The sequence below is a fragment of the Epinephelus fuscoguttatus genome, linkage group LG24, assembly GCF_011397635.1.
Source record: "Epinephelus fuscoguttatus linkage group LG24, E.fuscoguttatus.final_Chr_v1".
Taxonomy (NCBI): domain Eukaryota; kingdom Metazoa; phylum Chordata; class Actinopteri; order Perciformes; family Serranidae; genus Epinephelus; species Epinephelus fuscoguttatus.
In genome coordinates this window covers 2,927,289-2,953,102 of record NC_064775.1, presented here as the reverse complement: position 1 = coordinate 2,953,102, position 25,814 = coordinate 2,927,289, and the positions used below count along the sequence as shown (strand labels likewise).

At 40.8% G+C, this 25,814-nt stretch overlaps 2 protein-coding genes across 2 annotated transcripts in view; both read left to right on the top strand.

Annotated features, from left to right (window-relative positions):
* ahr2 (aryl hydrocarbon receptor 2) overlaps positions 1-7,665 on the top strand; it is a 90,233-nt gene extending 82,568 nt beyond the window's left edge. Inside the window, exons 10-11 of the mRNA XM_049570807.1 lie at positions 40-1,816; positions 1,991-7,665. Coding sequence (XP_049426764.1) covers positions 40-1,816; positions 1,991-2,077 — 1,864 coding nt within the window. The 3' untranslated portion in view covers positions 2,078-7,665. The remainder of the gene's footprint in view (positions 1-39; positions 1,817-1,990) is intronic.
* Positions 7,666-9,929: 2,264 nt separating this feature from the next.
* ahr1b (aryl hydrocarbon receptor 1b) overlaps positions 9,930-25,814 on the top strand; it is a 33,921-nt gene continuing 18,036 nt past the window's right edge. Inside the window, exons 1-5 of the mRNA XM_049570168.1 lie at positions 9,930-10,536; positions 12,299-12,486; positions 17,603-17,694; positions 23,589-23,678; positions 24,906-25,032. Of these exons, the coding sequence (XP_049426125.1) occupies positions 10,496-10,536; positions 12,299-12,486; positions 17,603-17,694; positions 23,589-23,678; positions 24,906-25,032 (538 nt within the window). The 5' untranslated portion in view covers positions 9,930-10,495. The remainder of the gene's footprint in view (positions 10,537-12,298; positions 12,487-17,602; positions 17,695-23,588; positions 23,679-24,905; positions 25,033-25,814) is intronic.

Sequence of the window (25,814 nt, the reverse complement as noted above, 5' to 3'; positions counted from 1 at the left end):
CAGAGCAACGACCCACTCTTGTTTTTTTATTTGCCACAGAAATGAAGAAGGGGAAGAGCAGCTGCGTCTCCGAAGGCTGCAGTTGCCGTTCAACTTTACCACCGGAGAGGCGTTACTTTACGATGTCACTCCGACTGTCGAGGTCCCCGACCCATGCTCCGCCCCCAAGCAGAGGAAGTTAGACAGCTACTCCGTCAGCCCCAGCTCCATACTGGGCAGCATGCTGAGTCAGGACCAGTCTCTCTACTGCGAACACAACACCAACACCCTCAACTCCGTCAGCGATATCGCCTTCCAGGACACCCACGCTACAGTCAGCGTCCCTGGAGATGTGTGGCAGCTCACTTCGCCCAGACCTGCTGTGGGAAGCCTGGTGAAGTCCGAGGCCTCAGTTCAGGACATGATGGAGACCCTTCAGCAGATCCTCGGGGACAACGACCTTGCCGACGCCCTGGACGTGGGGCCCGACGAGCTCAAGAGCTGGGAGAGCACCCTGCTGAAGATGAGCAACAACAGCTGCGAGATGAGCGAAGACCTGAACATTCTCAGCAACGACATCCTGTCGTACGTGGAGGAGCAGCTCCAGAGGGAGACCGCACTCAAGCTGCCAGATCAGCTGGATGACATACCGACCTGCCTCTCCACTTTGGAGCTCCAGAACCAGAATCCAGAGCAGGGCGTGGAGCAGAACTTCAGCTGGCCTGTGGAGCCCCAGAACCAGCTGATAACAAACGGAGGGCAGATGGTAGCCGCACAGCCGACTCCGGCCCTGGGGATGATGAAACTGACCCACATGGATCTCCCTCAGATGAGTTCTGGTTTAAACGGTCCAACCCTTCAGGAGATCGCCTCACAGCTCCCCGCTTCTGTTGGACTTCAAATGAGAACCACAGGCAACACTGGCGCTCCAGTTACCTTCAACCCTCCCATGGTGGCCCAAACACAGAACCAAGTGAGGAACATGCAAGCCGCTGCTAAGGACAGCAACCTCGGAGCGTTTACGCTCAGGCAAAGTTCAACCAATCAGATCCACCCTAACCAAATGGCTCAACCAATGCAGAACCACCTTCAGATGCGGACGCCCAACCTACCAGTCGGCCTCCAGGACCAAAGTGCAAAGAGACAGTTAAATCCTGTGTTCAACTTTCAGGGAAACCAGTGGAACTCGTCTGTCCCCAACTCAAACCAAGCCGACAACTTTGTAGAAACATACACCCAAAATATTTCAAACGAACCGGCTTTTACTGCAGATCCCTCCTCGTCCAGCTGCTTACAGGGCCACTTTGCACTTCAGACACAGAACAATGAGAATCAGAGACAGTCTTGGCCGCTGGTGCAGCAGCTGATCACAGGCGGACACCAACAAATGGCCGCCTGCCTCAACCAAATGTCAGGGTTTCAACGGAATACTCTCCCTGGAGTTGTCACGGCCCAGAACGCCGTCAACGGCAGGCCCATATTCAGGACTCAAGAGACTCCTGATGTACCATTTCCTGTTCAGCCAGTGGTGGAGCCGCCGACTCTTGCACAACCTAGCAGTTGCATGTTCAGTAATGCCCCCACCTCTGTGCCTGTAAACGGAGTGCACCTCAGTCAGCCGCCCCCCTGCCAGAGACTGAACCCCGCCGGCAACCAGATTCCCTCCAAGCCTTCCTGCTTCTATCAGGGTCTCCCCGGAGGTGGAGCCGTGCCGGGGATGACGGCTATCCCCAACCCCGATGAGGCGCCGCTGTCCTGCCAGATGACGACCGGTCTCAACCCGAACGGCCTGCTGGTGCAACAACAGCCGTACCTAAACTTCAGTGAACAGGCACAGGTAAATCAGTGATGCTGTTTTTATTATCTGAAGAAGCAGTTTGGTGACATCTAGTGGAGAGAATTGCAGATTGCAACCGAGTTTCCGCTCAAATTCAACTTGATTGGGGACACTTTTTATGACTTTATTTCCGACAACGTCACACATGAATCTGTGTCCTTTCTCCTTTCACAGATCAACAGCCGTCCGGTCGTTGGTAACGGAGGCTTCCCCTTCTCCTCGCTGCCCAGTGGGAACGCATACTACTCAGAGAACAAATAGGAATCAGCTGCTGCAGCTTGTGGACGGCAGAGGATCCCGACTCGGACTGAAGCGGCAGTTAAAAGGAAGCAAAAACACTCCTGTCTCTAAACATGAGAGTGGATCAGACTGAAGAACAGAAATGTGCCCAGGAAGCACGAGGAGACACGACAGGATGCCTCCCCTTTCTTCTTGTTAGGAAACAGTGATGAAAGCTTTAAGTGTTCAGGACGGCTGCTCTTTGAGGAGGAGGAGTTTGTTCCCGCTGGTTGGATTGTACCAAAAAAAAAAAAGATTTGTTTTGTGCAATCGTGATCAAGTTGGAGGAATTTAAACACAAGCACGTCTGGGTTTTTTTCTACCATGTTGATGGACGGAAGTTTGGCTGCAGCCTGTCTGGGTTGTCGCTCATCATCGGCCAGTAGAGCGGCTCCGTGCAGCTCTTTACTGGAGGTGAGGTCGTCAACCAAATCAACCCCTCGTCCTCATCCTCAAGCTTTTCTCTTGTAAAACTCACACACACGCTGCACACTAGTCTCGCAACAGAGTTGAAGTTTTCAGGCAGTCGTATGTTTGACACCCTTGATGACCAGTCCGCACCTGATCTTATCAGAACAAAGTCCTTCCTCAGCGTCCTTAACGTCCCCTTTTATTTGCTCAATTTCGGATCTGACAGCTGCGGCGTTGCTCACGATTTCAGCCTTCGACGCTCGTAGTTTACTTTTTATAGCATCAGAATCTTCAGTTGGGGCATTCTTCAGTTCTTGCCTTATCATTGACGAGAGGATGTCGGACTTTGTTGCCTCCAGGTCCATGTTTGTAACTGGGTAGCATGTCGGACGGGGCTACCTGGAGGACTCGGTGTGGAAGGAAATCATTCGGAATTAAAGTCTTTCCAGGTAGTTTACATGGGAAATATTCATTCCGAATGAGAGTTTACACGGGAGATCAGTTTAATCACGTTTACTGGGGTCTGCGCAAGGTTTGGGGCAGGGAAGGTTTCTGATTGGATAGTGGGCAGGGCAGATGCTTGACGCTACCGTTCTTAGTGCCTTTTTCTGGCTTGTTTTGCTTATATTCTTGAAGCAGCAGTACGACAACAACCTTGTTCTGCTAATGCTTCGTCTGTTGAGGAGGAGAAGGGAGGTAGAAGGTCGAAGAAGGGAGATAGAAGATCGTGCTGTGGCGAATGGAAACCGGTGAGTGCAACAAGTCCGACTGCTCTATCTCAGCCCGTTGCTATGTGCGCTATATACGTCATGGCGGCAGAAGGGCAAGGAAACGAGCATGTGCAGCAAGACCAGAATGAACTTAAAGAGGAATGAGTGTATACAAGTGCGAGAAATTCTTTCATTGGGAATTAGAAACGGAATATTCCAGCCCCTTACATCGGATTGAATTTTCAGTTGCAGTGGCCATTTTCATTCTGAATTCGGCGTTTACAAGATCACTTTTACTAGGAATGAATTTTCATTCCGAATGAAAAGGGAATTAAACTGTTCGTGTAAACATACTCAGTGTCAGAGTTTTGAAATTATAGATAAACAAAATATGATTACATGCAGTGGATGCCATTGCAGTGTCTTAATAGTAGTTTTGCAGGAGCCCTGAGAAGCACGTCTTACCCCATGTCTTGCTCAGCAGATTTCTTTAAGTGAAATATTCTCCAGACTTTATTGTACAGTGTTACCTGCCCGTTTTAAGACAAGAGAAAAGCCCTACAGGATGAGTGGGCGGGTTGGTTCCCTCCTCACCTCCGACGAAGAGCCCCGAGCGTTCACGCATGTCTCCACACAGCGGCTGACACCTGAATGTCTGAACTGAACGAAAGCTAAAGAAAGACGACACCCTGTCAATCCTCTGCCGTCTCCGACTCTCCCCAACAACCTGCGCTCAGAAGGATAAAATATATCTTTGTTTTTATTTTTTGTTGCTGTTTTTGTCCTTTTGAAAAACGTGCATTTCAACTCTTCACTGTCCCGGCGAGGGAGATTTGCTTTGCAGACAGGGTATTAATAAAAAAGAAAACGCACAAGGAAATCACGACATCATCCTACTAACAAACCATCTTTTTTAAAGATTTAAAGACGATTGAGTGAACACAGCTGCTTCTTTAGTGCCTCTCTTGTGTATTTTAAAAGCATTCAGTCAGAGCTTTTATCACTGAGCCAGTTCGTCCTTTTTCTTTTCTTATAGTTTATTTTCCTGTTGTAGGGAGAAAGAAAAATACAGACAGTGGCTTAACGTGACAGCAGGCTCAGTCTGTTGAGATTTTAAAACATTTCCAACGAGAATATTTGCAAAACCAAACTCGCCCTTGCCTTAGTTGCCAATTTTTGAGATTTTTTTTTTGCACTGCAAGTGTTTGCCAAAGCGTTGTGAAGAGAAAATAACTCTAAGCTTTATAACAAAAAGATTTCATAAGCAAGAGAAGAAAATTTTTAGTGCTGGATCCTCTAGATTTTATAGATATTGGATGATAAACTCATTATTTTGTCTTATTTGAATAATTATAATAATAATTCTACATTTTAATGACCCAGACTGAGAGTCTCAGTGCCTTAAAGTTGTCTTTTAAAAATGTTTTTTTAGATTCAAACCCCCGAAAATTCCAAACCAGGATGTTAATCTGAGAGTAGACCCTTTGTCCATATCTCCGTCCTCTTCCTCTTTCCTCTTCCTGTCTTTGTGGTTAATTTATCGACGTTCTTGCTCGGACTGGGAGCATCGGTCGACGAGTCGCCCCGGGAGCAAAAACACAGAAGTAAAACGATTAAAGGCAGCTATTGTATATTTTAAATGAGGGAAAAAATTGAAAAAAAAAAAAAAAAGATGAACACTTCACACGTGCCTTTTAATTGTCTTCTTTGATTGTCTGTTTATTTTAAAAAACAATTCAGCACTTAGATTAAAACGAAATGCCGTGAGAAAGCCTCAAACTGCAAGACACGTGCGTCGCTTCATCCAGTACTGAGCCACGAGATCTGACTTTTGTCTGAGCGAGTTTTGTGGCACGAGTTCTCAGCACTTTTGTACTTTTTAAAAATATAATTCTCCGAGAATCAGTAGGTTTCAGATGATTTTAGAAGCTAAAATAAAAGTAGTGACTGCAGACTTGAATATGTGACGTAAAAACCAAAAGAGAAAATCAGTGAAGCCATCTGTGATGCTTTATGTGCTCCAGGATACCAAAGGGAAAAGACACAACACAGATCCACACAAAATAATTTCCACACTCAAACAGCAACATCAGACAGATTGAAGCTGTGCTTTCAGAACATTCACACGTTAGAAATGTGCTGCGTTCATGTCACAAGTTTCCAACTTGTGAACAGCGTTCACACCAACACCCAAACTGAGATATACACAGTCTGCTGAAAGCTGCTGAATGTCCAACTTTGTGTTCGATAATGCATCAAAAGACGAACAAATATGGACGCCAGTGCCTGTTGTTCAAAGCGAGACACCCCAGGTGAAAGCATAACCACAACATGTTTTTGTTCAGATTTCTGTTGTGGAAATTAATAAAAAAAAAGCCCTTATTTAATGAAAAATAAAGGCAAATTTTCACATTTAATTTACATTTTAGAAAGCTTGTAATATATATAAAAAAATAATCATGGTGTAAGTAATCAGCTGAAGAAATTTCATGGTAATATCTATGAAAAATTTTACCCCAAATGTTTGTATAAAAATGTATGAAACTTTACAAAACATATATTTAAATGGTGTTTTCTCAAAAACATTCTTTTCTAAAGCTCTTTGCTAAACTGCAGTAGCACTTAAATATGCCATATTTGCATATTTAAACATAAAATCTCAGAAAACTTGTAATATACAAAAAGAATTGTCTTAGTGGAGGTAATCAGCTGAAGGCATTTAATAGTGGTATCTATTCAAAACTCGAAGCCAAAAATTTCTACTTCAGTAGCACTTAAGCTCACCAAATTTTCCAGTTTCATTCCCATCTATATTCTGAAGGTTTTTACCGAGGGGTTTGTTCGTGTGTCGTTCACAGCCTGATTTAGAGAAGTTTTTTATTCCTACAAATATGGTAAAAATGCATTTTAAATGGCTGTTGACAGTTTCTTCTGAATTATGGATTGATAAAGAGAGACGATATGTCAACATACAATTTTCATATTTAGACATAAGATTCTAGAAACTTGTAATACAAGAATAAAAAAAAAGTTTTAGTGTTAGTAATTAACTGTTAGCTAAATTTTTTACCCTTTTCACCCGGGATGTCTCCTTAACATAACAAACCTAAATTTGATGGATATACTGTTGTATATTATGAATACACAGTATGTTGAATTGAATGCACCAACAATATAGGAATGGGAGAAGTAATGTACAAAACGGCAGCTTTTTCAAATATAATTCGGTTATAGATTGTTTCAGTTGGATTATGGTCCATATAGTCCATGACGTTTGTGTTCTAGACTTGTTTTCTAGTCTTAATCATGACTTGGAAGTTGACATGAACTCTAGTCACAAGTCAGAAACTGCCCCCGTGTCCCAAATCCATCCTACATACACAGTTATCACAACAGTACACAGTTTCACTAGTTACACAGTGTACAAAAACTGTTTCATAGTTTGGATTTGGGACACGCTATGTGATGTGAACGCTTCCTTAGCAGCAAGTGAGATGTTGAAAGGCATTCTGGGTAATGTAGTAAACCACTGACAGCAGAAGTAAAGGAGGCAGGTTGAGCTACAGTTTGTTACGATTGCTTTGGCTCAGTTTTCTTGAAATAATGTGCAAATTTTTTTTATTTTTTAGGCTCAAAATATCTTTAAAAACATCTGTTGTAAAGCAAATGTAACACTTTATTTAAGCACAGAATTTAATTTGTAAAGATATGAATTCATTTTGGATCTTTGCATGTTATATGTTTGTGAAATTGAGCCACAGCAAATGTAAAAAAATAAAAAAATGTTAATTGTAATCAAGCACCTGAAAGCCCCACATTCCTCCCATGTTGTTTTAGAGGACATTTTTGACATGTTGGTGGTGCTTTCAGGTGCTACAACAAAAACCAGAGAGTGTGTCTCCACAGCTGATTCACCAAAATGAAACCAAACCCTCATCACAGATGGACGGTATCTTTTCAGATTCAGTACAAAGTGAAGCGCTCGTTTCAGAGGCGTGTGACCTCTTTAAAACCCCGAGTGCTTTCAGTCCAATCACAAAGTATTCATTTAAACATATAGAATATATCTCGTTGCTTGCTTCTAGATAAAATAAAAACATTTGTACTTGTTGTACTCTTCAAACCCCGGGAGGCCAAGGCTCCAGATTGCAGTATCTTTGTGTACCTGTATATAAATATATATATTTGTCTTCTCCTTTTTTCAATATTGTCCCATATTGTGTATTGTAATGTCGTATTGCCTTAACCCGACTCATGCCTTTGTCCTTTTTTTGTACATTTTCTGCACAGCATATTCATCATGTTAACCCCTCGTTATTATGGTTTTTTTGGTAACTTTTCAACGTATGATATCTTGTGGATTTGCCTTCAATATTTTGCCTCTAACAGTGTATTGAGTGTTTGAGTCGATCTTTTCATGCTCACCATATTAAAGGTGATGTGATCACACACAGGAGTGTTTGGAGAAGGCCTCCTCTGTCGTCTGGAATCGACATATGTGTGTTTTATTGTCATATTTTAACCAAAAAATGTGGGAAATTACAGGAAATTATTTGATGAGAAGAGAAAAGTTGTTCATTTTCTTACTCTAAATAAGAGTTTAATGAAAAAAATAGTCATTTTTGGGTCGATTTGAGTCCAAAATTAGAAATTTTAATTTAAATATTGGGGAAAATATTAACAAAATCGACCTGAAGCTTAAATTTACAAACCGCTCAAATTCAATTGAATTTTTGATGCATATTTTTCCATTTATTCAACATTATTATTGAACTTCATTGTAGTTCTGGTCAATGCAGTGGTCTCCATTGTCCACTAGATGTCAGTGTTCCACTATGTGTTTGCCATTGAACGCATCTGCTCCCAGTTAAGCCTCAAATGGTTTCCACCCAGCACCAAACTGGGCCAGAAGGGATCAAAACCAGTCTAATGTTTTGTCTCACTTTGACACGCTGCATCACAAATATCTCTGAACGGTTGTGACAGTGACGGCTGCTCATTATAGGGAAAGAAATGTGACTGTAAAGCAGGAAAAACTGCCGCAAAACAAAAATGAAAACAAGAGCATGTCATGATAATGAAAATGTGTAAGTGGGTGTGACCTTTAACATTTTCTCTCATTTTCATTTATTGACTCATAGAAAGCAACAACACATCCTATGATATTAAGCATTCACAGCCGATACGTACTTCTTAAGAGCAAAGAAAAACAGTGTGTACAGAGGCAAGAACAGGACGAAAGGAAATAAAACACAAAATGTACACATTAGGCATTAACCCTTCGAAACCTGGACCGTCATCACTTTTCTTTTGATGTGAAGTGTTTTAACCTTTGAACCCTGAGCAAGTTTCTTTCACAAACATGAGGAAAAAGGCAACGAGCAACTTGGTTAGAAATGTCCCACAATTTTAATTTTTTAAAAAACTTTATTTTTTTTAAAGGTAGGGAAAAAAGAAAAAAAAAGCTAGAGAAAAACTATATTTATAATTATTATTAGAATTACGTTTTAAAATTATGTGACAGAATTTTTATGATTTTTAAGTACTCTTTTCAGGTAATTTTCTTGTTTCTTTATTTTTTACGTTTTTTTTTTTTAAATATAAATTTTCGTGTCTTTATTTTTCTCTTTTTACTAATTCCTTGATAATTTTTTATAAGCATATTTTTTGTTTTGCTTTGCATTAAAAAAATATTTTTTTCAAAAGTAGTGAATAAAGCTAGACAAAAACTTTATTTATAAATATTATTATAATTATGTTTTCAAATTATTTTGCAGAATTATTAGGATTTTTACGTACTCTTTCCAGGTCATTTCCTTGTTTATTTTTTTGTATATACATTTTCTTGTTTTTATTTTCCTAATTTATTGTCACTTGTTTTTGTTAGCTTATTTTTTGTTTTGCTTTGAATTAAAAATATATGTATATATATATATATATTTTCAAAAGTAGAGAAAAAAGAAAAAAGCTAGAGAAAAACTTTATAAATATTATAATTACATTTTAAAATTATGTGACAGAATTATTATGATTTTTAAGTACTTTTTCCAGGTCATTTTCTTGTTTGTTTATTTTTATTTTTAAATTGTTTACCAATTTTCTTGTTTTTGTTTTTCTCTCTCTCTCTTTTTTTAACAATTTCTTGCAATTTTTCAAGCATATTTTTTGCTTTGAATTAAAAAAATATATCATAATATACATAATAGGGTTTTTTTTTCAAAAGTAGGGGAAAAAGTTAGAGAAAACCTATATTTATATTATTATAATTACATTTTTAAAATTATGTTGCAGAATTATAAGGTCATTTTCTTGTTTGTTTGTTTTTTAAATATAAATTTTCTTGTTTTTATTTTCCTCCTTGTATTCATTTCCTGCTAATTTTGTTAGTATATTTTTTGTTTTGTTTTTTTATTGTTAAGTCACTGCTCGGGTTTCAAAGGGTTAAAAGAAACATAAAAATATATTTTAAAAAACAACATAAAAATACGGTTGTAAGCGACGGTTTTAAAACGGGTAACGTGCTGGCAAGCCTCGCGACATTTATTAAAATATTAAAACAGCATTACTGAGATATAAAAAACATTTCATGCTACTTTTAAACTGTTTTAATGTTTTATTAAAAAACTTTTTAAGCTTTAAATTAATTTTCCCCTGACATGACCTTTGACCCGCCGCGCGCTCCCGACGTTAAACCAGTGCCCGGGAAGCACGCGCTGGTGCAGTCCTGTGAGAGGAGGCGGCAGCAGCAGGGAGGAGGAGAGGAGAGGAGCGCGGCCGGGACTCAGGAGGAGGAGGAGAGGACGGAGAAGAGGAGGCGGAGGAGGAGGAACAGCGTTTAACTTCACAGCGGGTTAACTCAACATGTCGGGCTGAACTCGTCCTCACGATGTGAAGTTTAAACGGAGCTTTTATCGCGGAACGTCCGCAGGATTTAACCCACCGGCGGAGCGCCATGGACGGGACAGCCGGAGCGGCAGCTCCCCTGTGACGGTCCGACACGGAGCTACAGTGCGGAGTTCACACGGTGACATTAATTACCTTTCAAAATGGCGTCTTTTTTTAATCTACTTTAACATAAATGAAGTTTAAACCGGACGTCAGCTAACGGCCACACACAGACAGGTCAGACTGAAGCTAGCTTAAAGCGCTGTCAGATGCCTCTGCTCACTGGGAGGGCTACTGGTTTCTACTGGTTTCCACCGTGTGCGGCTTGTTTACTGTAAAACAAGAGTTTATGGATTTCCTCCCGCGTCACTGTGAGTAAACAACAACAACAAACATGTATGCAGGACGGAAGAGAAGAAAACCGGCTCAGAAAGGGTGAGTGTCGTTACTCAAGGAGCCATTAAGTTGTTTTCACTCACTAATGACACCTGTTTTATTCTGTTAAAATAATTATATCAGTTATTAAAGATAGTCTATTGAGCAACATTCATATGGAGGGTCTTTATTTGTCAATATTAATATTGATTCTGCCGCTGATAGCACCAAGAATAATGAATTAAGTTAATAATAGTATTAGGGCTGCAACCATTAGTCGACTAATCGATGACTAACCGACTATTAAAATAATCGGTGACTATTTTAGTAGTTGACTCATCAGTATCTAATCTAATTTTCATAGAAAGTACTATAAAGTACCCAAAATACTCTTATTGCAGCTTCTTACATATTGGCAGCTTTACACACTCTCCCATGACGGTGAACTGAAACCCTTTGGCGTGAGTATGAAACAAGACATTAGATGACATCATTTTGGGGTTTGGGAGAGACAGACCGACATTTTTCAACATTTTTACACATTTTTCTTTAAAATGATTAGTCGACTAATCGAAGAAATAATCGACAGATTTGTCAGCAATGAAAATAATCGTTTGTTGCAGCGATAAATAGTATTTACTCGTCCATACCCATTGAGTGCACAGTTGCCCACGCACAGTTTGTTTGATTAAATATGAACCCATCAAGAAGAGCAATGACAGACAGAGTGTTTGTGAATGTGATAGTACGATTGCTTTATTGAAAGTACAGTAGTACCATTGCCAATAGTGGGATAGTTAGTGGGCTAAAACTGTACATTAGTAGTTGAGGTAGCACGTTGAAAGGCAGATAGTTAAAGTGTTTACACCAACATTGGTCCACAGGGGGAGCCACAGCGATCGGTCGCATTTTAGCCATTTTGAAGCATTTTTCTGTTGTTATAGCGCCACCCAGTTGCCAATTAGAGTTAAATTTCTCCAGTCACCTTGAGGCGTCCTGTTCTACATATCTACCAAGTTTAGTAAAAATCCATATGGCGGTTAGGCCTAGATAAGAAATGAGCTCTCTAGCGCCCCATTTTGTTTGATGGGGTCAATAATGGAGGGGTCCCCTCAGATTATGTGTGGTCATATGCCTACAAAGTTGCGTGGTGATGGGTGAAACCCTTGAGATGTTCTACACCTTTATGTGATGAGCCACGCCCTCCGCAATATTCATTGCCTTATAGAAGCTCAGTTTTAGGAAGTTTTCCAACTTTTGCCAAGAGGGAACTTTAGATATTGGTCCCTAGATTATGTTCACCCAGTTTCATGCAGATCGCTCAAACTTCCTAGGGAGAGATCCATTTGAAGTGTTTTTCAAAAAATTCAAAATGGTGGAAAATCTATATAAGTGGAAGTTATGGGTTCTTGAGGCAAATGTGTTCCTCATGAGGAGAGGCATCTCTGTGCAAAGTTTCATGTCTCTACGACATACGGGGCATGAGATATGCCCATTCAAAGTTTGACATTTCAATGGGTTGCTATAGCGCCCCCCTGGTAAATAATTGGTGAATAATTTGACTTATTTAGAGGAATATAATCGCATATTAAATGTTTTGAAGCTGCATATTGTCACATTATACATCTCGACTTTATTACCTTTTTATTCCAAGTTTATTTACTGACTTGTCTTCAAACAGCTCAGCAGAACATTAGGAATAAAGATGACAGTGTAGTGTGCCACAGAAAGTTTCATTCGTACGTGCCATCCTTAACCCACCACCAACACACACTTGTGACCTTGTAAGCGTTAAATTTAGGCATTCTCCCTTTATGTCCAGAGTCAAACCGACCCCAGCTGAAGGCACCAAGTCCAACCCGTCCAAACGCCACCGTGACCGCCTGAACTCGGAGCTGGACCGGCTCGCCAGCCTGCTGCCCTTCCCCGAAGACGTCATCTCCAGCCTGGACAAGCTGTCCATCCTGAGGCTGAGCGTCAGCTTCCTCCGCACCAAGAGCTTCTTCTCCGGTAAGAGCACGACATCACAATGAAACACACGAGGGACTTCAAAACTGTTTTGAAATGTGCATTGTCTGAAAATGTATTTATAAAATGTCGGAAAAATATTAATTAAATGTTGGAAAAAATACTAATAAAATGTCCGAGATCTATTAAAAAAAATGACAAACAATAGAAAATAAAAAGACAGAAAAATATGACTAAAATGTCCAAAAATATTATTATAATATCAGAAAAAAAATATTAATACAATGTCCGACAAACTTTAATAAAATGCCGGGAAAAAAACCATTAATTAAATGTCCAAAAATATATCAATAAAATGTCTGACATATATTAATATAATGTCGGAAAAAAACTAATAAAATGTCCAACAAATATTGTTAAAGTATCAGAAAAATATATTAATAAAATGTCCGACAAATGTTAATAAAATGTCGGGGGAAAAAACATTAATTAAATGTCCCAAAATATATCAATAAAATGTCTGACAAATATTAATATAATGTCAGAAAAAAAATTAGTAAAATGTCTGAAAGTATATTAATAAAATGTCCGACAAATACGTTAATAAAATGTCTGACAAATATTATTATAATATCAGAAAAAAATATTAATAGAATGTCCGAAACACACGAGGAAGCAGACCATGACGTGGTTTAAAAGTGGTTACGATGACGACTCGTGAAACTGGCACAGACAGAAGGAAAGTGAAGCTGGTAAATTTCAGTGTGTCGTCTTCCTCGCCGCCGCCGACTGGAACACTGGCTTTTCACACCTCACACAGGACCTGCAGACACAGAGGCACAAAAACACGCAGGAACAGACAGTGGAAGGTTTCACGTTAAAAGACGGAAGGTGAGGGAGAGTCTGAGTTCATACAGTGACGCCAAAAGTCTCTATGTTTCCAAATGTATATTTAGAGGTCGTGACCTTTGCGTCTGGGCTTCAGACTCCCGTCTAAGAAGCGGTGAAGTGGCTTTGTCGAGGAGTTAGCAGGCTTACAGGGGTAGCAGATGGATTTTGGGTGTGTGTGTGTGTGTGTGTGTGTGTATGTGTGTGAAACGTGAGCAGATCGAATGTGTGTGTAAACCGTATAAAGATATCTTTAACCTGCGTCTCTCTGCTGAAAAACACATCAGCCGCCCCCGTTCCACGCCGCCCCTGCAGAACCAGGTCAGCAGACCCATCTCCGTGTGAGTGCGTGAACCCTGGACGACCCCCACTCTCTCTCATCGCCGCGTCTTAATACAACCTCAACGTATTGTAGGTCAGCTCCTCTCGCCCGTGGCCACGAGTCGACCCTTGTCCCAAAGTCTCAGTCACACAGTAATGTAGGTCTGAAGAGACTGCGGAGAGGAGGTGGGAGGAGGAGATGAAAGCCTCGGAGAATAAAAACACGGCGGGATAATCCACTCACGGCCGCTTTACAGACCTTTTGAAGAAAGGAGCGGGGGAGGCACAGGCGCCCACTTTTCAACTTTTGACTCCTGCAACCTCAGAGAAGCCCCCGCCTTAATTTCTCTCAACTTTCAGCTCTCCAAAACTGTTTCCCCCTTGTGTTTGTGTCTTTCCGCCTCATGTAGCAGCAAATGCAGGAGAACAAAATGCCAAATGTATTTCTGCTGAGGTCAGGGCTCGACGCTGCCTTCAGGACGTCTGGTGAAAACTGATGAACCCTACGGTTCAGCTGTCATCACATTTACTCCTCTGCTGCACCACGTAAACTCTGAAATCTAAACTTTACTCATAAAGCAAATCATCCATCCAGGCCAGCGTGTGTGTGTGTGTGTGTGTGTGTGTGTGTGTGTTAGGCCACATCTGTTTCCATGTGAGGCCATCTGCCAAGTGCTCAGAGCAGATTAGTGGTTACTTACTTAATGCAGCAGCATTGTCTATTATTTCCTGCCTCTGCTGTTTCCTCGCTGCTTGTATCCGTGGAGACCATCAGCACGTCTCTACCTCTAAATCTGTGACAGTGAGCGCTGTCAGTGTTGAGACCTCCTCTGATTGTGAAGTCCCTCCGATCAGCTGACCTGGGCCTCCTGACTGTCCCACGCTCCAGCTTCAAGCTCAGGGTTGATGCAGCCTTTGCTGTGTCTGACCCTGAACTGTGGCACAGCATCGCCCTCCCAATCACCTCTGCCCTCTTCATCGACTGTCACCACGATGAGACTGTGTGTACAGACCTCAGTGTTGTAGCAGCAAAGCACTGAATTGAAATAGATCAATCTAATAGTCAAGATCAGGAAGTAAATGTCAATGCATTCATTAGAATTTCAATGAAGACACTCTGCTAACAGTGCCTTCATATTGTTTATGTGGTCTTCAAAACTGTTTTGAAATGTGCGTTTGTCTGAAAATGTATTAATAAAATGTCAGAAAAATATGAATTAAACGTTGGAAAAAATACTAATAAAATGTCCAAGATTTATTTAAAAAAAAAGTCCAACAAATATTAATTAAATGACAGAAAAATATGACTAAAATGTCAAAAAATATATTAAGAAATTGTCCGACAAATATTAATAAAATATCAGAAAATATTAATAAAATGTCTGACAAATATTACTAAAATATCAGAAAAAATATTTATAAAATATCAGAAAAAGTATTAATAAAATGTCCAACAAATATAATATTAAAATATTCATTAAATGTCAGGTTAAATATTAAAAACATATGCGAAAATATGTTTATTAAATGTCTGACAAATATTAATAAAATGTCGGGAAAAAATGAATAAAATGTCCAAAAATATATTAATAAAATGTTTGACAAATATTACTAAAATATCAGAAGAAAAAAAACACTTATAAAATGTCAGAAAAGATATTAATACAATGTCCAAAAATATTATAATAAAATGTCGGACAAATATGAATAAAATATCAGAAAAACTATCAATAAAATGTCCGAAAATATATTAATAAAATGTCCAACAAATATTCATTAAATGTCAGGTTAAATATTAAAAACATATCCGAAATTATGTTTATTAAATGTCTGACAAATATTACTAAAATATCAGAAAAAACATTTATAAAATGATAGAAAAAAATATTAATAAAATGTCCAAAAATATGTTAATAAAATGTCCAACAAATATTCATTAAATGTCAGGTTAAATATTAAAAGCATATCTAAAAATATGTTTATTAAATGTCTGACAAATATTAGTAAAATGTTAGAAAAAACATTTATAAAATGACAGAAAAATATTAATAAAATGCCCAAAAATATATCAATAAAATGTCAGACATATATTAATAAAATATCACAAAAAATATAAATAAAATGTCCAAAAATATATTAATAAAATGTCCAACAAATATTCATTAAATGTCAGGTTAAATATTAAAAACATATCCGAAAATATGTTTGTTAAATGTCTGAGAAATACTAATAAAATGTTAGAAAAAAAACATTTATAAAATGACAGAAAATATATTAATAAAATATCCAAAAATATATTAATAAAATGTTTGACAAATATTAATGAAATATCAGAAAAAATATTAATAAAATGTCCAAAAATATATCAATAAAATGTCAGACAACTATTAATGAAGCATCAGAAAAAATATTAATAAAATGTCAAACACATATTCATTAAATGTCAGATTAAATATTAAAAACATATCCGAAAAAATGTTTAATAAATAAACGTCTAACAAATATTAATAAAATGTCGGGGAAAAAATTGATAAAATGTCCTTAAATGTCAGATTAAATATTTAAAAAATATCCGAAAATATGTTTATTAAATGTCTGACAAATATGAATGAAATGTCGGAAAAAAATATTCACAAAATGTCCGATTGCAGTTAAAGATGTGATTAATTGCGATCAAAAAAATAATAATTTGACAGCCCTCGTCACAATAAATTCCCAGATAGATAGATCAACACTGTGTGTGACGATAACTGAAACAGTAAAACAAAGTCTCCATGAATATTTCATACGCACCTCTTTAAGCCCAACACCCACAAACACACTGTAGTTCGCACATCTCTGTTGTTGCTGTTGTCATTCGGGGGCCGCTCCCCTCCCGTCAGCTCTGCCGCTGCACTCGCTTGAACCTTTGAAAAATTTATTTCGGTCACAGCCGTGAGATGCTGGATTAGACGGGTCATTGTTTGTGTCACCGTCCCACCGGGCGGCCCGACCAGACTGCAGAGGAGGCTTGAATGTGTGTGTGGCTGCTGCAGGTGGATGAGGAGGAGTTCAGATTTAGGCAACAGTTCAGAACAGAGGTAAAAGATGAGGAAGATGATTTGAGCTGCCTTTATGTTTCCCTATGTGCCCTGGCGCAGTGAGTCAGAGGGGTGAAGAGCGTCTGTTGTGATGTTTTTAATGGCTGTTGGTGTCCTGGTTGCCCTCCGTTGTGCCAACAGAGGTCCCCTCCTCCTCCTCCAGGTCGCCTCGGGGTGTTTTTCTTGCCGCCGGCTCCCGTTCATGACGTCAGGGCGCAGAACACCCCCCTCCACCTCCACCAGGTCTTAATTATTGATAGCCGACATGCTTTTCCTGCTCCTTCTCTCTCTCTTTTGGCCCTGTGAGCTTCCACTACACTGAGCTCTGTCACCAACAGACTAAAGGTTCGGCTCTTTGAATCTCATGAACGACTCGATGAGGCTTCATTGATCCCCGTCAGGAGAAGCAGTCTAAGTGCGGGAACCTTCGCCCTCTGCATTGTCTGAGACTTCCTCTTCCATTAACATCTCGGCTGCTGCTTCAGAAAGGCTCTTTGTTTCCTTCAGACTTGGCCCACTCAAACACATTTTATCCCCGGGGTCAAAGGCACTGTGCCGGCCTCTGGGTCTTTGTCTCGGGGGTCAGAGGTCACGGAGAACCCCCCCTGCGGGACGTTCTGTCTGCCTGACTGTACAGGAGAAGTTTGAGAAGCACAGTGTTCTGCTACGTGTTAAATTTAAACTGTCCTCAACAGGGACGCAAATATTTTTCCATCATGGCTGAGACTGGTGAAACAGAGCCAGCCTCCATGTGATAAATATGTAACAGTCCAGCTCCACAACACGACGACAGATTCCTTTGTAGAGTTGATTTGTGTTGGATTAAAGTCTGTCACTAACTTCTTCCATCTGCGTCTCTCTCTCTGCAGTGGCGCTGAAGAAGAACCAGCTGTCCAACGGCGTGAAGAAGAGCAGCGATCACAGCGGTGGTCGCGTACCTGAGGGGGAGCTGCTGCTGCAGGTCGGTGAGGCCGCTGTCATGTCATGTGATCTGTGGCGTCTTTAATCACGGCTGGTGCTGCGGCTAATGTGGTGTGGAGTTAATGAGTGCGGCTCAGCCAAACAGATGTATTTACACTCTGTAAACATCTGGTTACAGTTTGAGCTGAGCGGTCGCATCACCATCCCTCAGTGCGTCTCTGACATGTTTGTATCTGGATTCATATGTGACGAGTAGCTATCATGTAACCGCTGACGACCCCCCGGCTCTGAGGCTCTGAGGCTTCTTTTCATGTGCATCATGCGGAGAGTTCGTACACAACAACAACAACAACAACAACAGTAATTGGCTGTTTTAGGTCAGAAGGAAACTTCAGATGGACGAGAGCAGGAATGGCTTGCTTTCTTGGACTTACGCCAGCTTTTGAAAAGAGAAATGCGTCTGAGTTCACCACAGTTGTTTTTCACTTTCATCTCACACTAGTATTGTTTTCACAAGTCAAAGTAATGACAGGGTTGTTTATCTGTCCGGCCCACGAATTTTGGGAGTCGAATATAAATCAAATAGCAAGAAAAATGAACACTAATTGAATGCTGAAGTTACTTAGCTGTTACGTCATATCAACAAATGATGTACTTAGCAGCTGTGCGTTCGTGGTAACTAAACAAAAGACGGGCGACGACTTGCTATCTGCCTTCATTTGTACTTCTGAAACAGAAAACACCCATTTATGTTGTGATTTTTACTGAATAAGACACAGTGTCGCCAACAGCAGCGATAACCAGACATTTTCAGCTCCTTGGCAGCTTCCTCCACCCAGTTTCCCTTCACTGGCTCCTGTACAGCAGGGTCAATCTTCATTCACTGTTAGTAGGCTCTACCTTCAGTAGCTAGCTAGCTAACCCTACACTTTTCAGGGTTTGATTTTGGTTTAGGAACAGAGAAGAAACGTATACAGGGCTGTACATTAACTTTTTTAGCCCACAGCACTGGTGCTGTAGAGGGTGATAATTTGTAGCACAGGCCAGAAAGTTTGTAGCACATGTCACGATAACACATTTTGCTTGGCGATTAATGGCATCAGAAATTATTGCAATAAGCGATAATATTGCCTAATATTGTGCTTTTAAGAACATTTTTATTATTGTTGTAATTTTGCTGTTTTTAGACCATTTTTTAAACTTATATAATGATAATAAAGACATAATGATGCAAGTGCACCCTCTTAAAAGAGAAATAAACAAGATATTTAACAAGAATATTTAGGAATGCAAAGAAAATTTAAATATCCGAAATAACACGTAAAAATACCAAAATAAATAAATAGACCTTATAAATACAAAAAAATAGACTGTCAGTCTCTCACTCTCAGGTGTGCAGTTAAGTTGGTCGTATTCGCTCTTTTTGTTGAGATGGTTTTCGTCCAAATTACTGGGCTCCCCTCTGTCACACAGGGCACGTGGCATTTGGTTTAGGAACAAGTTTCCTGTCTTTCTCTATAGTTGCTGACACACCAAACCGACATCAAAGAACTAGCGGCAACGAAAGCCAACTGTTGCGTCGTCTACGTCTCCTCATGTCGCCCTCTGTCAGTTGCATTTGAACACACTACACGGACTACATCCGACGGCCAAGTAGCACGGACGTTCTGCGCCTGCGTGAAAGGAAATAATGCAAAAAGGGAAACCGAAAGTCCGAGGAATGCATGAGATAAGCGAAGTAGCGGAGTGAGAGAGTGGTACATCCTGTCAGCCGAGGGGTTTCCTCCTTCCTCCTCCTCCAGTTGGATCCAAACGGAGAGTCGGGGCTAGCTGGGAAGCTAGCAGAAGCTAACTGGCTGTGCTTCCCTCCAGTCATGCTGCGGCTAAAGCTCCGCTAGCCTCACAGCTAGCTCCGGTTTGTTATTCAGGTTACGCTCAACTTGTCGCCTCGTCTCCCCCTCACGAAGAGGTGTGTGTAGCCCATAGCCCCACCTCCCCCACAGAGACGAAGACATTCAATAACAAGAGCTTTCCCTCCGTTCACTACGCTAATGAACCAACTCACCTGGCTGCCAGGCGATGCACGGCAGTGAACGCTCTTGTCGTGTAGTGAAAAAAACGAGAAACAAACAGACCACACACACAAGCGGCTCGCAAGCAGTCTGTCGCACACGTGCTACTAGGCAAATAAATTCATCGCACAAACATTTTTCATCGCAAGCAAGTCCAGTTGCCTACGCTCTTAGCACTTACGATTACCATGACCTGGATGACTGAGAATCTTCACCGATATTAATACATGACGTGCTATGATTGGGGCGTCTGTGTTTGAGGGGCGGGACATAGCAAAGGGTCAGTTGTTATAAACTGTGATGACACCTCTAGTAACTAATGGGTTAGCAACAATAATAACAGGATAAAATTAAGCCTTGAAAAATGGAACAGAACAGATGTTTCCCTCAGGAGCTGGTGGAGACCAAACTAGAGCAAAATGGAGAGGATATCGGACTCTGAATGAGTGATAATGTTGCTCTGAAACTGCTGGCTGTTGGAAAAAACAACTATTTGCTGATAAGTTCAAAATATAAAGCTAAAGAATGATGATATGTAAATCTTTGAGGTCTCATGGCATGGTCCAGAAACGGCCATAAACAAACTAAAGGGAAGTTAAAGTAGTACAAACTAAGTAAGCGCTGGTTTCTCTGCCCTCAATCAGTGCATTGATGAAGGTATTGATCCCAGAGGAGTAAATGGGTCAGTGCAGCAGTGAAGAATCAAGGAGCAGCAGCTTCCTGCCTTCAGCCGCTCTGTTCCATTACAGACACCGACCCATGAATTATACAGAGCCGGTGAACACATCTATTATTGAAGCGAGGGGGGGTTGGATGAAGCATGTGTGTGTTGCTGGAGGTGGAAATTAACTGAAAGCATTTAAAGTATTCGTAGACTTAAACAGTGTATCACCAAATCTTCAACACATCCCTCATGCCTTCATATCGTCCTCGTATAGACCAGAGTCGTGTGTGAACTGGGTCAAGATGTGTTGTTTGGAACGGTGTATTCGATGGTAAACACCGAGACAGGAACAGAGCGAGTGTTCCTGTGTTTGCTCTCATCTGACAGAGACAACAAACAGATGAATCTACAGTAAATATTTATACACAGTGTGTGTGTGCCACTCCCCTCTGCACACTGTATATGACTTCATGTGTGTGTACTGTACTGTGTGCATGTTGGGTGTGGTCACATACTGGACTGCAGGTCGCAGCTTTTTGCATTTTTTAAATGTCAGATTAAAAACAAATCTGATTGTTGATAAATAATGAATTCTGGAAACATTTTCAGGTTTTTAATTCATAAAATCATGACTGTTTGGTCACGTTTCAAAGACTGATAGTGCAAAGAAAGTTTTTTGTATATTCATTTTCTTTACTGATTAATCTCTCGACAACTGTCCGGTTAATTTAATTGTTCTTTAGTCTAAAAAATGTCTGAAAATAGTGAAAACTGTCCCTCATAAGTCCAAAATGACGTCTTCAAATGTCTGGTTTTTAATGACCAACACTATGGAAGCGTATTGCATTCACTGGCACTGACAAATAAATTTTTTTTTAAAAAAGCCCTGTTTTTCTGAGTAATTTTTTCTGTTTTTTTTTGGTAATTTTTTTCTGTTTTTCGGGGGGGGGGTTTTGTTGGGTTTTTTTTGTAATTTTTTCTGTTTTTTTGTTTGTTTTTGTGGTAATTTTTTTCTGTTTTTCAGGGTAATTTATTTATTTTTCTGTTTTTTGCTGTAATTTTTTTGTGGTAATTTTTTTCTGTTTTTCAGGGTAATTTATTTGTGATGAGTAACAATGTCCAGCATGATGGAAAAAAACTGTTAGCTTAATGTTAGGCTGTATGGGCATGATTTCAGTTGTCAGCTAACATTAAGCTAACAGTTTTTTTTCATCATGCTGGACATTGTTACTCATCACAAATTTGTCAGCTAACGTTGTTACAGCCTGTTACTAACCTAACCTGTTACATTGAGCGATAGGCCTACACTAGAAGGATGCAGTGGAAAACATAGCTAGATTATCATACCCTGTGTGTAACTAATTACGTGCCTTACCCTTATTGATCCCGTAGTTGAAATTGTCTAGGAGCAGGAGCACGGATGCAAAATACATCCATGAGCAGGAGTCACCATGGATGCAGGGCTCACTTGCAGGTGCCAGGTGGGAGCTTCTCGCGAGATTTTGAACTATCTCATCTCCTCGTTCAGGAAAAAAAATTACCACTAAAAACAGAAAAAATTACTCAGAAAAATGGGGCTTTTTATTTGTCAAGTGAATGCAATACGCTTCCGTTTCCGTACAACACTCCAAAAGAGAATCTGAAACTAATTTGATAAATGAATTATCAAAGTTTTAAATACATTTTAACAAAAAAAGGAATTGTTTTAGGTGTTTGCAAGTCCTTTAAAAAATCTTAAAATGTCACAATTTCATTTTATAAATATTTGGCCTTAAAAGTCATTAAATAGATGTTTTTAAAAATGGTTAGTTTTAAGAAATAATTTTGCACACACAACCTTTGTTTTACAAAATACTTGCGGCCAGACTCCAAATGCCCGCCAGTTCAGCAGTCTACCTAAAAGGTAGTAGAGCACACAGGCTAACATTACCTTTCTCTAAACACCTACTGGAGATCTCATCACCTCTGATTCCTGTTCAATTTAAGGATGAAGGAGCTCACTCAAACATACCAGTGATGCTCTGGACGTGCTAATGTTTTCCTTCGACTCCTCATCGACATCAATCGCACTCTGGAGAGTGTCCCATCATCTGATGGCTCAAACAAGCAGGAGAAACCTCAGCTTACTGTAAGATGCGTCAAAATGAGGGAGTGTCGTCAGCTGTTCTTCTTTCTTTCTTTAGAGTTAGCTGCTAACTGCTACAAGCTACTTTTTAAATCTCCCAGTTGGCCACACACATTGTGCGTCCGTCTGGGCCGATTAATATAACACAATAATATATAATATATTAATATCATACCAGGGGATAAATAACATGAGGTTTTATTGAAAGAAATCAGAGTTTTGTTTCTTTGTAGTCACGTGTTGCCTCTGCGGAGTGAAACCCTCCGACCTAATGTCAATAATTCAGCAGCTAAGAGAAGCGTCTTGTTTCCAGCCTGACGCTGATGAATTTTTGACATCATGTAATGGACTTTGAAAGAGGTTTCAAAAGGAAAAGTTTTGACCCCAACAGCAGAACGAGGAGCATATTAGTGTCTGTTCGGATCACTGCCGTATTCCGATGGAGGTCATCATCATCATCATCCTCATCAGCGAGGTGTAGGCGGATGCTGGCAGGATGCCGCTGTGACTCTTTGCAGTGTGGGGACACAGTGTCATCACCTCCTCACCGAGCCCCGAGGCTCGAGGAGGAGCAATGATGGAGGTGTTAGTCATCCAGCGCTGACCTCCTTCTCCTCCCTCCTCTTCCTCTCGACTCCAGCCTCTCCTCCTCGTCTTCCTCTCTTTCTGCCCCAGGGAGAAGTCTCATCCCTGTTGTTGTTGTTTTTTTTTTTTAGTTGTCTGTTATTCTTTCTGCGGTCTCGTCTCTTCTCACTGCTAATTTCTCCTGAACAAGTCTCGTTGAATATTTCGTTGTCAGCTAACGTTTGTTTTTCAGCAGGTGAAACTCCCTTTAGTGAATATGATTCAGTTGCTAACATGCTAACACTTTAGCATCTTATATCCTAATCATTAGTGACTGGTGTCCTAAAAGGCTTCTCCGCTCAAATGTTTCAACAACCACGGCTCAGATTTAAATCATATTTACTCTGGATGTTCCTGCTCACCGGAGGATGAGATTTTAAGATCTCCAGACTGTTTCTATCACGTTACCATCAGGTCAAACCCCTCAACAATTCGTTCTCTCTCTGCAGGCCCTGAATGGCTTCGTCTTGGTGGTGACAGCTGAGGGAATCATCTTCTTCTGCTCTCACACCATCCAGGATTACCTCGGCTTCCATCAGGTAAAACCCTCCTGTTCATTTTCAGGTATCTTCTTCTCCTCAGCTCTTTGGATCACGCTGTGTGTCCACCTTTAGCTCGGCTTGTTTCATCGAGGTTGGAACGATAACATCCCCTGAAAACAGCACAGAGACCAAGAGAGGAAACAGGAAATGACCCTAATTGACAGACTTCCTTAACACTTAACAATAAATAGGCAGGTCCTTTTTAGGCTGTAGAGGCTTTTTACTGTTGAGAGGACAATGAGGCTCATGACAGGCCGACCCTGAGAGCAGCAAGTGAACGCATCGTCCCGAGTGCCCCGAGGATTGAAACAAACGCACATATGGAGCGAGAGCTTTAATCCAATTGGCTTCACAACGAAGCGCCGCTGCCTGCGGTCTAATCTCATTTTGTAGAATGTGATTATCAAATTACCCAAAGTCTGTCTGTCTGTCTGACACACACTTACACACACACACAATCTAACCGCAGACACACTGAGCACAGACGCACACCTTTCCCCCTTTCAAGCGCACGCACAGGTGTAAACATCACCTCTCACCCCTCATTTCCCCGTCCACCTGAGGCGCGTCACCATGCATTTACCGAACAGACCCAAATCTGTGTTGAAGCCGCTGTCTCTGCTCACGTCGAGTGTTTGGAAACAAAACACACTGGGTGTCAGCGGCTGTTGTAACACCCACAGAACAAGACACAGGTGAGGAAGAGGAAGGGAAAGAACAGCCAGACAAAGGAAAGACACAGATGATGCTGCTCCTACTGGGATGCTTTGTAGCTTATCCACTGTTAGCTTAACACAACCTTTGTTTTAACAGGCAGCCTGCGTAAACCCCAACTACAATGAGAATATTTACTCCCCTTCTCATTCCTATGCTCAGAGGTATTTCACGCAACACTTCTGCCTGACAAAATTCCTCTCTGGTGACCTGTGTTTGACCCCTCCCACTCTGTGAGGGTGGTTCCACTCTGGTCGCCAGCCAGGTCATGCTGGGTCTGGACGGCAGATATCGGGGTCACGGCAGGTCTTTGGCTTTGTTTCAACTATTTGAATCAAATGTTGAGCGACACTTGATTTCTTTTGGCTCCGCTTCAAGGCCAACAGAATCAAGCGAACCCTTCGGGGGACCTGCTGACAGTGATGGCTTCAACAAAACATCTGCCCTAACTTGTGTGTCGTCTCATTTTCATTTTGATTTATCAGACTGTGAATTGTGTTTCCCTGTCAGACTGACGTGATGCACCAGAGTGTGTTTGAGCTGATCCACACTGAAGACCAGCAGGAGTTCAGGAGCAACCTGCACTGGGCTCTCAACCCCCCTGCAGGCCTCAGCCCCCCCACAGATCCCTCACCAGGTCTGTAAACTGGAGACAGCTAGATTAAATTCACTGCTGTGCTTAGAAAGGGCTGAATAAACTTAGGCTACATCTGCACTAACATGTTTTTGTTTTAATATACACTTCATCCCCACGCTAATGGGTTAGCTACATTTGCTCGCTAGCCTGTACTCAAGAATGCAAATCTTAGGATAGCGAAGGAATGACCCACCTTACTCCGCTTCTGATTGGCTGAACTTGACATTCTTACCCTAACCCATCTCACTCCTCTTGCCTAACCTAACCTAACAAATCCAACCAATGAAGGCAACAAGTACTAGACAAGGGAGTGTAGGGAACAAGTACTAGACAATCATAGGGAGCATAGCGAACAAGGACTAAACAATCATAGGGAGCGTAGGGAACAAGGACTAGACAATCATAGGGAGCGTAGGGAACAAGGACTAGACAGTCATAGGGAGCATAGGGAACAAGGACTAGACAGTCATAGGGAGCGTAGGGAACAAGGACTAAACAATCATAGGGAGCGTAGGGAACAAGGACTAGACAATCATAGGGAGCGTAGGGAACAAGGACTAAACAATCATAGGGAGCGTAGGGAACAAGGACTAGACAATCATAGGGAGTGTAGGGAACAATTACTAGACAATCATAGGAAGTGTAGGGAACAAGTAGTAGACAATCATAGGGAGCGTAGGGAACAATTACTAGACAATCGTAGGGAGCGTAGGGAACAATTACTAGACAATCATAGGAAGTGTAGGGAACAAGTAGTAGACAATCATAGGGAGTGTAGGGAA